This window comes from Crassostrea angulata, chromosome 2 (assembly GCF_025612915.1).
Source record: "Crassostrea angulata isolate pt1a10 chromosome 2, ASM2561291v2, whole genome shotgun sequence".
In the NCBI taxonomy this organism is placed as follows: Eukaryota; Metazoa; Mollusca; class Bivalvia; order Ostreida; family Ostreidae; genus Magallana; species Magallana angulata.
In genome coordinates this window covers 38279696-38294384 of record NC_069112.1, presented here as the reverse complement: position 1 = coordinate 38294384, position 14689 = coordinate 38279696, and the positions used below count along the sequence as shown (strand labels likewise).

The following is a 14689-nucleotide window of genomic DNA, read 5'->3' as shown; positions in this document are numbered from 1 at the left end:
TGGTAAGGAGTTTAAGGGTCGGCCCCTAAAACACAGTTGTAAGGATATCTCTAGAACGGTTGACAATTCGTGAATACTTGTGTTACAAAATATGTGTATATTTACAAGACCTTTCATTTGATATCAAGAAAAAGGGGCCAGCCCCTCAAATAAGGGACCAAAAGGGCTACAAATTCTTTTCATAATAACTTATTTTTAAGCGATAATCAGTAATTAATCATAAAGCAGAAAATAAGAGCTTATTATTCATAATTCAAAACTGAAATCCGTTTTAAAATCGGACGATGCAATACAGAGATAAAGAGTTTTAAAAATTGATTTTTCCGGAAATTTTGATTCCACATTCTTGGTTAAGAAAATAGTTTTATGTTCAGAGTTAAATTAACTCGTACCTAAAATTAATCGATAATTGTTAAATCGTACTTTTACAGATTCGGATTTGTATTTGCTATGTCGTTCTTGAAATCGATAAGGTTTGTTAATTCGTATTTGGTATCATTCGGATTTTGTTAACTCGTGCCAAGAATAATTCGATTTTTTTTGGTCTTAGTTTCTTATGTTTGTTAGTTTAAAAACCCTGCTTCTTACAGGAACTTCTAGCTTTACTTTCGACATTACCGGAAGACCCACTCGTTGCTTTGCAACGAGCTTTGCTCTAGTTATTCTTTTTTTCTTTTTCTGACTTTTTTGGAGCGCTATTTCTCAAAAACGATACAACTGATATGCACAAAATTTTCAGGACTGATAAAGCATGATCGGTGCTACATATTATTAAATTTTTAAATGATGACGTCACTTCCGGTTTCAGATATTGACGATTTTGTAAATTTTTAAGGGTCATTTTGTCCACGCATCTCCTCCAAAACTAATCAAGATAGAAGCTTGAAATTTTCAGGGATTGTAGATGAATGTATGTAGATGTACCCCCATGCTTCCAATTATGAAAATTGCTCAAGGCCTCAAAGCTCGCCTGAACCTGAAAATTAGCACCAAATTTTTTCACGAAATTTTCGCACATTTCCTGTAATATCTTTTGATGTATAAATATTTTGTAAACTTATGTAATGCAAAAGTTGTTTAATTTTGCAAGACCTTTAATTTGATATCAAGAAAAAGGGGCTGGCCCCTCATATTAGGGGCCAAGATGGCTCTAAAGTCTTTTTATAATAACTCTTTACTGAACAATATTTTGTTATTAATTATGGAAGCAAAAATGTTCACTGAACAGCTGTTTATCTATTCAGTTCAATACCTAAGTCATATGTTACGTAATAAGGGGTTTCAAGGGGCCAGAAGTTGAAAAATTTGATCATTAATATCAGAAAAAGGAGAAATATTTTGAATAGCACTGTAGAACAAAAGTTGTTTAAAATAATATTCTCAACAATACGAAAACTAAAATTTTGTTGTTGGTGGCCCCGGTAAGGAGTTTAAGGGTCGGCCCCTAAAACACATTTATACAGATATCTTCAGAAAGGTTAACAATTCCTAAACACTTGTTGAACAAAGTATGTTTATATTTGCAAGACCTTTAATTTGATATCAAGAAAAAGGGGCTGGCCCCTCATATTAGGGGCCAAGGGGGCTCTAAAGTCTTTTTATAATAACTCTTTACTGAAAAATATTTCGTTATTATTTATAGAAGCAAAAATGCTCATTGTACAGCTGTTTATCTATACAGTATCATACCAAAGTAATATGTTACGTAATTTGGGGTTTCAAGGGGCCAGAAGTTGAAAACTTTGATCATTAATATCTGGAAAAGGAGAAATATTTTGAAAAGCAATGTAGAACAAAAGTTCTTCAAAATAATGTTCTTAACAATATGATACCAACAATTTTGTTGTTAGTGGCCCCGATAAGGGGTTAAAGGGTCAGCCCCTAAAACACAGTTGTTTAGATATCTCGATAACGTTTTACAATTTGTGAACACTTGTAGAACAAAAGATGTTTAAGTTAACAATACCTTTCATTTGATATAAAGAAAAAGGGGTTGACCCCTCAAATTAGGTGCCAGAAGGGCTATTAAGTCTTTTTATAATAACTCTTTTCTCACCAATAATTTGATATTAATCATAAAGCAACAAAGAAGCCTTTTTATGCTTAATTTTAAACTGAAATCCGTTTTAAAATCAGACGATGCATTACAATAATATTGGAATTTAAAAATTGAGTTTTCCGGAAATTTTGATTCCACGTTCTTTGTTAAGAAAATAGCGTTATGTTCGAAGTAAAATTAACTCGTACCAAAAATATTGTTAAGTCGTACTTAAACACATTCGGATTTTTCGTTAAGTCGTTCTTGAAATCAGAAAGGTTTTTGTTAATTCGTACTTAAAATCATTCGGATTTTGTTAAGTCGTACCAGGAATAATTCGATTTTTTTCATCTTTTTATTATCGTTTCTCTTGTTATTGGTTTAAGAGCTCTGCTTCTTACAGGAACTTCCAGCTTTACTTCCGACATGAACGGAAGACCCACTCGTTGCTTTGCAACGAGCTTTGCTCTAGTTCTTTTTTTTCTTTTTCTGACTTTTTTGGAGCGTCATTTCTCAAAAACTACTCAACTGATTTGTACGAAATTTTCAGGACTGATAGAACACCGTCGTCGCTACATATTATTAAATTTTCAAATGATGACGTCACTTCCGGTTTCAGATATAGACGATTTCGTAAATTTTTAAGGGTCATTTTGTCCACCCATCTCCTCCGAAACTAATCAAGGTAGAAGCTTAAAATTTTCAGGGATTGTAGATGAATGTCTGTAGATGTATCCCCATGCTGCCAATTATGAAAATTGCTCAAGGCCTTGAAGCTCGCCTGAACCTGAAAATAAGCACCAAATTTTTTCACGAAAATTTTGCACATTTTCTGTAATACCTTTCGATTTGTACATATTTTGTTAAAACATGTAATGCAAAAGTTGTTCCAAATTACAAGGGCTTTCATTTGATATGAAGAAAAAGGGGCTGACCCCTCAAATTAGGGGCCAAGGGGGCTCTAAAGTCTTCTTACAATAAGTCTTTACTGAACAATAATTTGTTATTAGTTATAGAAGCAAAAATATTCATTGTACAGCTGTTTATCTATACAGTACCATATTAAAGCCATATGTTACGTAATTAGGGGCTTCAAGGGGCCAGAAGTTCAAAACTTTGATCATTAATATCTGAAAAAGGATAAATATTTTGAAAAGCAATGTAGCACAAAAGTTGCTCAAAATAATGTTCTGTTCATTATGCAACCTTTAATGTTTTTGTTTATGACCCCATTTAGGAGTTAAAGGGTCGGCCCCTAAAACACATTTGTACAGATATCTCAAGAACCGTTAACATTTCGTGAACACTTGTTAAACAAAATATGTTTATATTTTCGAGACCTTTCATTTGATATCAAGAAAAAGGGGCTGGCCCCTCAAATTAGGGGCCACGAGGGCTCTAATGTCTTCTTACAATAAGTCTTTACTGAAAAATAATTTGTTATTAATTATAGAAGCAAAAATGTTCATTGTACAGCTGTTTATCTATACAGTACCATACTTAAGTCATATATTACGTAATTAGGGGATTCAAGGGGCCAGAATTCAAAACTTTGATCATTATTATCTGAAAAAGGAGAAATATTTTGAAAAGCAATGTAGAACAACAATTGTTCAAAATAATTTTCTTAGCAATATGATACCAAAAATTTGTTGTTAGTGGCCCCGGTAAGGGGTTAAAGGGTCGGCCCCTAAAACACAGTTGTTTAGATATCTCGAGAACGGTTTACAATTCGTGAACACTTGTGGAACAAAATATGTTTATATTAGCGAGACCTTTTATTTGATATCAAGAAAAACGGGCTGACCCCTCAAATTAGGGGCCAGAAGGGCTACTAAGTGTTTTTATAATAACTCTTTTCTGACCAATAATTTGATTTTAATCATAAAGCAACAAAGGAGCTTTTATTAAGCTATATTTAAAGCTGAAATCCGATTTAAAATCGGACGATGCATTACAAAAATATTGGGATTGAAAAATTGAGTTTTTCGGAAATTTTGATTCCACGTCCTTGGTTAAGAAAATAGTGTTTTGTTAAAAGTTAAATTATCTCGTACCTAGAATAATTCTGAAATTGTTAATTCGTACTTGAAGACATTCGGGACTTTTTTTTATTAAGTCGTTCTAGAAATTGAAAAGGTTTTTGTTAATTCGTTCTTGAAATCATTCAGACATTGTTAAGTCGTACTAAGAATTATTCGATTTTTTAAAATTTTTTTTTTCAATTTTCTTTGTAGTTGGTTTTAGAACTCTGCTTCTTACAGGAACTTCTATCTTTACTCTCGACACCACCGGAAGACCCACTCGTTGCTTTGCAACGAGCTTTGCTCTAGTTATTTTATTTTTTATTTTTTTTCTGGCTTTTTTCGAACGCTATTTCTCGTGAACTACATGACCGATTTGCATGAAATTTACAGGACACATTGAACATTAAATATACTTGATATTATAAAATTTATGGTTTATGACGTCACTTCCGGTTCGAGATTTTGAGGATTTAGTGAATTTTTAAGGACTATTTTGTCCACGTAACTTCTCAAAAACTACTTGCGATAGAAACGTGAAACTTTCAGGGATAGTAGATGAATGTCTGTAGATGATCCTATTTATTTGATATTTTGAAAAATGCGCAAGGTGGCGAAGCTCGCCCGAGCTCAAAAATAGGAACCAATTTTTTTCACTAAATTTTCGCACATTTTCGGCCCTAGCTTATAATATTTTGTTAAGACATGTAATGCAAAAGTTGTTTAGATTAACTAGGACTTGCGTTTGATTTCAAGAAAAAGGGGCTGGCCCCTCAAATAAGGGGTCTAAATGGCTCTTAGGTCTTTTTGCAATAACTCTTTACTGAAAAATAATTTGTTATCAATTATAGAACAAAAATTGTTCATTGTATATCTGTTTATTTATACAGTACCATGCCTAAGTCATATGTTACGTAATTAGGGGTTTCAAGGGGCCAGTAGCCCTTTTCACAAAAAAACGTAAGTTTAATCTTATTTATTTGACTTACGAATTTCGTAAGTTAATTTCTAAGTCGTTTTCACAAAACCACTCGTAAGTGAAAAAAATAGACTTAAGGCAAAATCACTTTAATTTACACTTACGACAAAAATCTTTTCGTAGCAACATACTTTCGTTTTCAACGCGGCTGCGCAAACAAATCTTCCGGTTACGCAATCGTCTGCAAATTCGACTTTCCAGCGGGAAATTTAGTATCCAATATGGATAAACACAGGCGCAAGCCTAACTGGAGCACAAATGAGTTGGAGGCGTTGGCCCAGGGAGTTTCGGCCAACATAAAAACAATTAGAGGAAAATTCTCCCCGGGCCTTACAAACAGTCACAAAACGGAGTGTTGGAGAGAAATAGTTGAAAGGTGAGTTGACAGCGAACAGCTGTTGCATTGGTCGACTTTTGTTTACGTTTTGTCGTATCTTCGTTTTTCGAATTTTTTACATGTGAAAACAATTTTAGCAATTTACATGTCAGATTTACTTATAAAATAACTTAGATTGATTTTATAATGGGTTTTATCGACAGAATTATCTGAATATTTATATGAAATACGTGTTTTGAAAAAACTACGCACATGACAGCGTTATATGACCACTTTTAAATTGTATTGTGTATGTAAGTGTACCTTACCATTCAATATGGGTAGCATTGTCAAGTAGTAGGGGTAAACCAATTCAATAGTATATATAGTATTATTTGAATAACTCTTCATGTTTATGAACAGATAATGGATTAAAAAATAATTAAATTGAATGCTGCTGATAGAGATATCTAATAAATATAATCATGCACACTCTGCTGCTGTACACATACATAGAGAGAGAGAGAGAGAGAGAGTTGGGGAGATTCTGAGAGAGAGAGAGATTTCATAGCTTTGAATAAGAGAGAGAGAGAGAGAGAGAGAGAGTCAGAGCTAGTTTTCTTCATATGATTATTAAACATGTCTGTATTCTGTATCGCTGAAAAGTGAGTTTTGCATTGCTGTCACTTATGCAATGATTTTGTTTACATTTGAAGGTGTTATCTCAGGTTCACTAAACAGAAGATAAATATATAATTTGATAAATAATTTATTAGTTCATATGTGTTTAAATATAAATTACATGTTAAGTAATGAGGAATTACCGGTAAACACATTATATGAAGTGAATTGTTTAGTAGACCAACTAAACTCAGACGCGGGTCTAGAAGTTAACAAGATGACGCAGAAAAATGTTTGTAGAATTACTAGTATTTACATGATTTACATATTTTGAATTAATATACATGATGTCAATTGATTTTTAAAGAATATACAATCATTGAATAGAATGAAATTGTCTTTATTTATTTTTTTAATTATATATGTCACATGTCACTATAAATAGATAAATTACTTACTTACTTACTTATATGTAATGATGAATTTTTTCCTCAAATTAAAATTCAGAAGATTAATTAGGCTCTTTGGCCATGTGTGTCTATATTTAAAATCAAACTCTTTTTTATTGTGAGTTACATAATTGTTCTATAAGTGAAATAAATAATATTGTTCAATTAGTTCATCAAGGGTTTTTTTTATTGTAGAGTAAACTCTGTTAATATCTCTGATACAAACAGAGATATCAATGACTGTAAGAAAAAATGGCATGACATCTCTTGTGCAACAAAGAAGAAGGAAGCATCAAGAAGAAAAGAGATGAGGGCAACAGGGGGTGGTCCTGCCCCTCCTGATGACCTCAAGGCATGGGAGAGACTTGTAAGTATTATGTATTATCTGAAAGGACTGTCATTATTTATACTATCCATGTTTGACATTTTGATAACATAACATGTTTTTAATTGCTGATTTTTTTCAAATATATTTCTAGATTGCTGGTACTCTGTCTAAAAGTTCAGTGGAAGGAGTGGAAGGTGGAGTGGACACTTTAGAGTGTGTCATTGCAACCCCAGTGCAGACTTCAGACCCCAATGAAACATCTTCGAGTTGTTTTGAGTTGATGGACAAAGGTAAACAGAAAATTATAGAATTAATGCAATATGATATTGACTTTCATGTAGACCTGTGATATTAAGAATGGTGTTATATCTTCATTAAAATGATAATTAAGCATTAAATCACCATTTTAAAAAATATATGTTCTCAAAACTGCAACAGTGTACCCGGTATTCATACAAATTAAATAACTTGCATTTGCATGTTATGAAAATTTGTTTTAACACACCTTTGCAGCTATGAGACAACATCTTTAAAAATGGCAATGTAATGCATATATACATGTATATTCACATATTTTCAATATTTTCTGTAATGTCAGCAAACTCTTAAAATTCCTGGTTCATGCTTTAAAGGGACAGTAGGTTCAAATACATGGAATAGCTATAAATGTGAATTTTGATTTTTACTCAATGTTATGTTGCATTTTACAACATTCAACAATTGTGACATCATAGTAGTTTAACCTTTGACTCTTTTTGTGTGTTATTTTCTCATGAAAGCCATATTTTTCAACTGATTTTAAATACAAAAAAATTCTGAAATGTGCATATGATATAATTTAGTCACTAACATGTAATTTATTTTAATCAACATGGCTATTCGTGTTTATTACATAAATACAGTAATGAATATATTTATTATTATTATTTAGACAATGTTTCCATATCAGTTGTTAGTGCTGATGCTGATTCTAAGTTCCCTCAGAACTTGCAAGGTATATTTTTGAATTCATTTATTTGTTGCTTTGGTTTGGTTTTTTGGTTGGATTTTTAGAAGTTAGCTTATAATTAAAGTTGTTGTATAACTTATTTTTCAGATTTTAATTTTAATAACAATTTGCACATCAAAATTATATTATTGGTATTTTCCCAATGTTCATTTATTTTCTGAGGCAAATAAATTTGCTATTTCTAATGAAAAAACTTATAGGTGTTAGTTTGTTTATACTCTATGTTAACTCTTGTAAATTATCTGCATCACTTATAATGATTAAAATTTCAGAAATTTAAATCTTAGAACTAAGAAAACTTTGTGATCCCAGAACCTACAATTGTTTTGCATACTAATCATAAAATACTATCATAAAATAATCATTATATATCTATATAATTTTTTTTCAGAGAGCATATCAATGATGGAAGGAAGGAGCATCCGCATCCACTCAGTCATTCACTTCATCAGGTATTCAGATATATTTTTATTGATAAATACTTAATTTGTTTAAAGTATATGTTATTGTGAGAAATAGATTGAGATATATAATTTTTTTTTTTGGAAGAAGGTACCTTATATATGCAATTAACCCACACTTTACTCCCCTCCTGAATCTATACCCAGTGCCTACATAGGAATGCATTCATGTAGTCATTTTTTTATATTAAAATTCTAAGAGCACATCTTTTTTATGATTACAGAATCAAGCTCCTCAACAACGCCAAGGCCTGTCAAGAGGAAAAAACACCAAAGCAGTGGTTGTAAGTTTCTCTTTTGTGTAGATTTTTTTTGTGTAGATGTTGAAAAATTACTGTAAATGGTTCATTTTTTTCTGTCGTCAATCTAGCTGTCTGTCCATTTGTCATATGAACTGCTTAGCCAATTTCAACCAAACTTGGGCCATTAGGGGGTTCAGGTTTATTCAAATGAAGGACTTCACCCTATTTTGAGGGGAGATAATTAGGAAACCACCTCAGGTGGTGTAGATACAATTTTGTTCAAATCATGACCCCCGGGGTCAGGTGGGGGCCACAAAATTATATATAGTAATTATTCTCACAATGTCTTAAATTCTTTTTAAAGAAGTAGGGAAGTTTTGCAGCAGGAGTGCAATAATGACACAATGCAGAGTACATATTTGGTACTAATTAAATTATTTACCTTATTTGAAAGTTTTAAGGTTTGCATGTTTCTGTATATCAAGGCAAGGCAGAGACAACACGAGACATAAGAGAGGAGTTTGTCGAATGGAGAAAGAGAAAGAGAGAAGGCTCCAAGAATATAGGGAAAAGAAGCTTGGACTTCTACAAAACATGATGGATCAACAGAATGAAATGATTCAGCTTCAAAGAAGATCAACAGAGGCAATGGAGTCACTTGTTGTAAAATTTCCAGGACATTTAGTTTCTCCTATGTCACCATTTTCAGTTTCTCCAGTTATTAAGTTCTTATAAGGGCCCTATATTGATCAGTCAGTCTGTCCATCCGTCTTTCCGTCCGTCTCTCAATTCTAGATCGCTGTCCAGAGCATATCTTTTCTCCCCTTGACCCAATCCTCATACTTCCCCCACAGAGTTCCTTTCGGTAAAGGGTGGGCAGTGATCTTGAACTATACTGAGGAATTCCTTTGTTGTTTAAATTAATATAGTTAAACTGTATCAAAAATGTTGTAGAAAGATCTCTATATTTGTTCAAGAACCATAAGTCGTCCTAACTTGGTATTAATTTGGTCTGTTTATTTTGGCATTTCATATTGTTAGATTTAGATGCCCCCCCCCCCCCCCCCCCCCCCCCCCATGGATTAGGATTTTCATGATTTGGGGGGGGGGGAATGTTATGGCTGGAAAGATTTTTTGTTTTGGAAGTATAGGATTACTCCCCCAACCACCAACACCACGGATTAGGATTTTCATGATTTTGGGAATTAGGTTTTTTTCTCTCAATACTTCTGAGGATCAGTCTAGCCCCCCACCCCCCCCCCCCCCTCCCCACTTTCAGTTTGCTTCCGACGCCAATGAACTTAGTCATCTTTTGGCAAAATATTGCATATAGGGTACCCTCATTGTACAGATAACTCCTCCTACAGTTCTCAAGATAGGAAGTTGTTCTTTTGCAGATCAATTCAACTTATATAAGTGGTGTGCATATTGCTAGGATTTTGATTATATCTTAGTTATTACTGGTTCTAACTTCACCAAATTGCATGGATGATGCATCTTATGAAACAGATGCACCTGACAGGCATGAATGCTGAATCTGAGCCATAGGATTTTGTATGCTGGAGGAGATTAAGGTTATAAGAGCTAGTTAAAGTTTTTGGAGCAGGTGCCCTCTGATGATTATATCTTAGTTGTTACTAATGATTTTTTTTTGGTGAAATATATGACAATTTTCAAATTATTTTGTGTGTGTAATGCCTACCTTGCTATTAAATATGGGTAGCATTGTCAGGTAATTGGGAGCATATGGTATGTAAGCTTGTTTGTAAACCAACTCAATAGTATAATGTTTATTTGAATAACTCTTCATGTTGATAAACAGATAATGGATTTTTTTAAATTAAATTAAATTGAATGTTGCTGATATAGAAATTTCTATCATCATGCACACTCTGTTGCTCTACACATACCAATCTCATGATTGTTGAAGGTTTTAATTATATAATCCCAATCTTAATTCACATTTCATTCCTTTTTCAATGAGAGAGAGAGAGAGAGAGAGAGCAGGTGTGTTTTCTTTATATGATTATTAAACATGTATGTATTACTAATAAGTGTAGTGTTGTTTGTATGGTCAGTTAATTTCAGTTCAATTTTTTTGTTCACTCAGGACCAACAATTTTTCAAAGTGATGGTATCAATGAGATTTAAAATTGACAAACACTCTATAAAAATTGACAATTTTTATTTTGTGATAAATTTTAAATACAAAACAGGAAAAACACTTGCAATGAAATTATCATATGAATAAATTCAATCACCTCACATAAACTGAATTATCATTTAGGGCAACAAATTTGAATTTTACTTTTATAAATCATTCACATTTTATATCTTTAACACTACATTTAATTGTTAGTAAAAACAACCTTGTTTATTACCATAGTTCTAACTACATGTACATGTTATTGTTATAAACATTTGTCAATAGTTACAGTAGTACATGTATTTTATTAAAGCTGTTAAAGATTTAATGAATTTGTCAGTTTTTTTCCTTATAATAAACAACAATCCAATGCCACAGCCTAACTTTACAATTATCATTTATAGATAAATCTAATATCTACTACTGAGAGAGAGAGAGAGAGAGAGAGAGAGAGAGAGAGAGAGAGAGAGAAGGGGAAAAGAGAGAGAGAGAGAGAAAACTGACAAAAATTAAGACATACAATCTGACAAAGAAATATGGTGTAATGTGTAAACAAAAAATGGAATGATAAACATTATTATACTCAATATAATTATTCTACATAATGTGACATTTGATTGGTTCTAGACAATCACTTGCCAGGACAATAATTAAAACTTCATATTTCCCTTTCATCGTCAGTTTTCATCATATTCTACCCCCTTCAATTTTCATTCTATACTTACGAAAAATTCTGATGATGAGCATTAACTAGATGTAGTTAAATGATTTAATCTATTGAAAAATGTTTTCATTCCTTTATATATCAGAAACTTGACATAGAAAGAAATTGGTAAACATTAACTATTAAATACATTAATGCTTTACTAGAATTGAAAAACTATTGTAATCTTAATTATCACCTATCGTTCGGTATAATGAACAATTTATTGCATGATTGTGAGAGAAATATGAAGATTTATTCCCCCATGGAAAATCATATATCATATACGCTTTTCCATGGGGGAATAAATCTTCATATTTCTCTCACAATCATGCAATAAATGTATATTTCACAGTAATGTTGCATGCATTTGTATGAAATACTGGTATAATTATCCTTTCAGTGTCTATTATTACCGTACAATGAATATGTAAGCAATATCACAAAGTATGTATCGGTAATTACAATTCATACAATACAATTACAGTTCAAATCATGTCCCTTAAGAAAGGCGATTAAAAGTTTAAAACCTCTGAACAACTCTTTGCCGCACAGCGATCCCATCATTATCAACGCCTTGGTAAACAATATTGTTTTGATAAAGCTGCATTGGTCCATTTCCAGCATTCATAGGGATCCTTGCATCTATGGCCTTGTTATGGAGTCTCAAACAACACTCGATGATCTTAATACATTTTTCTGGTGCAAACTGCAAGCTACCTCCTGTTTTGTGGATACATCTGAACATGAAATAGTTATAGATAAACGTATACATGTATCTTATTTTTATTCCCTCAGCTTTAGAAAAATATTAAAGTGAAAAATAAAGTGATTTAAAGTGTATGGTATGTATGATATATGAAATTTAGAAGGTGATGAAATGTATATTATATACCCATTTTTTTTTTAAATTTAGTTTTTCTTTCTTAATTTATTATAATGTTGTTTTTTACACAACTATAAAGTTTCTTTTTTACCATTTACAATAGTTTTTGTCATAAAGGTTTAAGGTACTTCACTACACAGAGACTTATACTTTTTAAGACACTACGTCACAAGATGGCGATATAAATGTTTTGTTAAACTGTTTGTATCAATCAATTCAGATGAATATCGTAATAGCTCAGTGGTTAAAGTATCAGACTTGTGAACCGCAGGTCATGAGTTCGAATCCGCCTGGGGCTTTTGTCCATGTTTACTTGATGAAATGTTTGAGAATATCATTTTTTCTCTAAAAATACACATTTTTTCTCCTATTTGACACATATACTTCTTATCCATCATGCTATTTATCATAATCAAGTAATTTTCTGCTGATTTGAGAAACTATTTCAAGGTGTAGTGAGGCACCTTAAAACGTATTAAGAGAATATTTTAATTATACCTGAATCTGCTCTTGAGCACCCCAAATGCCCTTTCAACAGTGTTCCTAGTTGTGCAATGGGCCGAGTTGTACCTCTGCTCTTGGGGAGTCCTTGGGTCTAAAAAAGGTGTCAAGAGCCATTTCTTGAGAGGATAGCCAGAGTCCCCTAACAGCCAACCATTCACTAGTCCCATTATGTTTGGCAGTAAGGAGTTTCCAAGAACAAAGGAGTCGTGGGTTGCTCCAGGCCACCTCACAACAATGTTTGAGAAGCTATGAAAATTAAGAATATAAAATACAGTTAACTTTTTCATACTTTTTTTAGTTATTATTCAAGCTTGCATAAAAGTTTTCAGACTTAAAATTGTGCATATATACATGTTGCTACCAACTTAAAATTGAAATTTACACAGAATACTTTATATATGTTCGATACATATTCCAAGAATTATATTTACCGAAGATTAGCATCGACAACACCCTGGACGTTAATAGCTGGAAACCCTTTTCTGCAGATGAAGTTTGGCTCTTCATCCCCTGTCATTCCTTGAATGGGTATTAAGGTACCATCAATTGCCCCTATAACATTCGGGAAGTTTGCCAGCTGGTAGAACTCGTCTTTCACTTTTGCAAGGTCCGCATTTGTAGTTGGAAATTTCACATTATCTAATAGCTGACATAAAGCAGAAGTGACGTTGGTGATAATCCGTGATGCGGATGAGATAGATATTCGATGTATATCTGCAACTTCTGATAAATACTCTCCTTTGGCTAGAAAGCGAAGGGTTGTGAACGCCTGAAATGACGGAGGCACTTAAATTTATTTTTTAACTTAGGAAAGTAAATATACTATAGATAAAGGATGGAGTGATATTCAGTACAGACACTGTTTATTTTATATTTCAACATCACTGCTTGGGAAAGATTCATTAATTATTTCTTTCACTTGGAGTTAACATAATTAATTGATTAATTCCCTCCTTTTTTGAAATGTTGAAAGTTGTGTTGTATTTTGTATACTTTACAGATTCATTGTAAAAGTTAAGTGGATCATCAGTCACATAATGAGTATTTTTGTTGTTGTTCTTTTTGTTCAATTAAAAATATTATTGAATTGGCAGTCTAGATCATTTGGGCATTGTTATACCCATGTGACTGTTGGGGCCCTTGGGCCTCTTGTTTTATTCAGATTACGGATCTCAGAGTTTTAAAAGGTATATAAAAGTAACAAATATTGACACTTGCCATATATAAAACAATGGCTATATAAGCTGTTCACGTTAAGAATGAAAGTACAGAGGACCGAAAATAGTAGTAGTACAATTTCGGCAAGAACCGTGCGCTCTCTTGGAAAGTGAGTTAGAAAGTGGTTCAAGTTTCCCTTTGTTTGTGTGCAGAAATTAAACTTACTTGAGTATGTGCAGGAATGGCACAAGAACGAGAGGTAGGATGTTGTACGGCATTTCTGATCAAATCAGTTAGTTCTAATACCGTCCGTCTTGGAAAGCGGTACCTGGCAATCAATTCGTAGTCCGTAAACTTGTCCAGCGGGTCAATTCTGTCGCGGAACACTCTCTCTCTTCTCAAAGCCCGATCATTTTCGAAAAGGACGAAAAACGCAGCCATTTTATCTTTCAACAAATCTTACGACAAAAAATTAAACTTACGTGTATTTTTTTTACACTTAAGTGAGGGTATAAGCTCTCGTAAAGTTACGACAAATTTTACACGCAAGAATCTCGTAAGTTTTTTTGTGAAAAGGACTAACATCTTAAATTTTCACTTACGATAAAAAATAAACTTAAGTTTTTTTGTGAAAAGGGCTACAGAAGTTCAAAACTTTGATCTTTAGTATCTAGAAAAGGAGAAATATTTTGATAAGCATTATAGAACAAAAAATGCTTAGAATAATGTTCTTAACAATATGCTACCTTAATAGTTTTTGTTGGTGGCCCCAGTAAGGATTTTAAGGGTTGGCCCCTAAAACACAATTGTTCAGATATCTTTAGA

General features: G+C 32.6%; 1 protein-coding gene and 1 pseudogene across 1 annotated transcript; one reads left to right on the top strand and one right to left on the bottom strand.

The window, feature by feature from the left end:
- The first annotated feature begins 5011 nt into the window (after positions 1-5011).
- LOC128170654 (uncharacterized) lies at positions 5012-9291 on the top strand (annotated as a pseudogene).
- Positions 9292-9725: 434 nt separating this feature from the next.
- On the bottom strand, positions 9726-14500 carry LOC128170621 (putative nuclease HARBI1). Its single transcript, XM_052836397.1, has 4 exons — positions 14090-14500; positions 13138-13475; positions 12701-12952; positions 9726-12056 (listed from the first exon to the last, which is right to left on the bottom strand). Exons 1-4 carry the CDS (start codon positions 14303-14305, stop codon positions 11840-11842), a joined length of 1023 nt encoding a protein of 340 aa, XP_052692357.1. The 5' UTR covers positions 14306-14500; the 3' UTR covers positions 9726-11839.
- Between the last annotated feature and the right edge of the window lie 189 nt (positions 14501-14689).

What these genes read in the sequence shown, in the direction of transcription:
- LOC128170621 (XM_052836397.1), bottom strand. Translation starts at nt 14,305, where the DNA reads ATGGCTGCGTTTTTCGTCCTTTTCGAAAATGATCGGGCTTTGAGAAGA. An exon ending in GTTGTCGATGCTAATCTTCG is followed by an intron (nt 12,953 to 13,137) that starts GTAAATATAATT and finishes TAATTTTCATAG; the next exon opens with CTTCTCAAACATTGTTGTGA. An exon ending in GTGCTCAAGAGCAGATTCAG is followed by an intron (nt 12,057 to 12,700) that starts GTATAATTAAAA and finishes TTTCATGTTCAG; the next exon opens with ATGTATCCACAAAACAGGAG.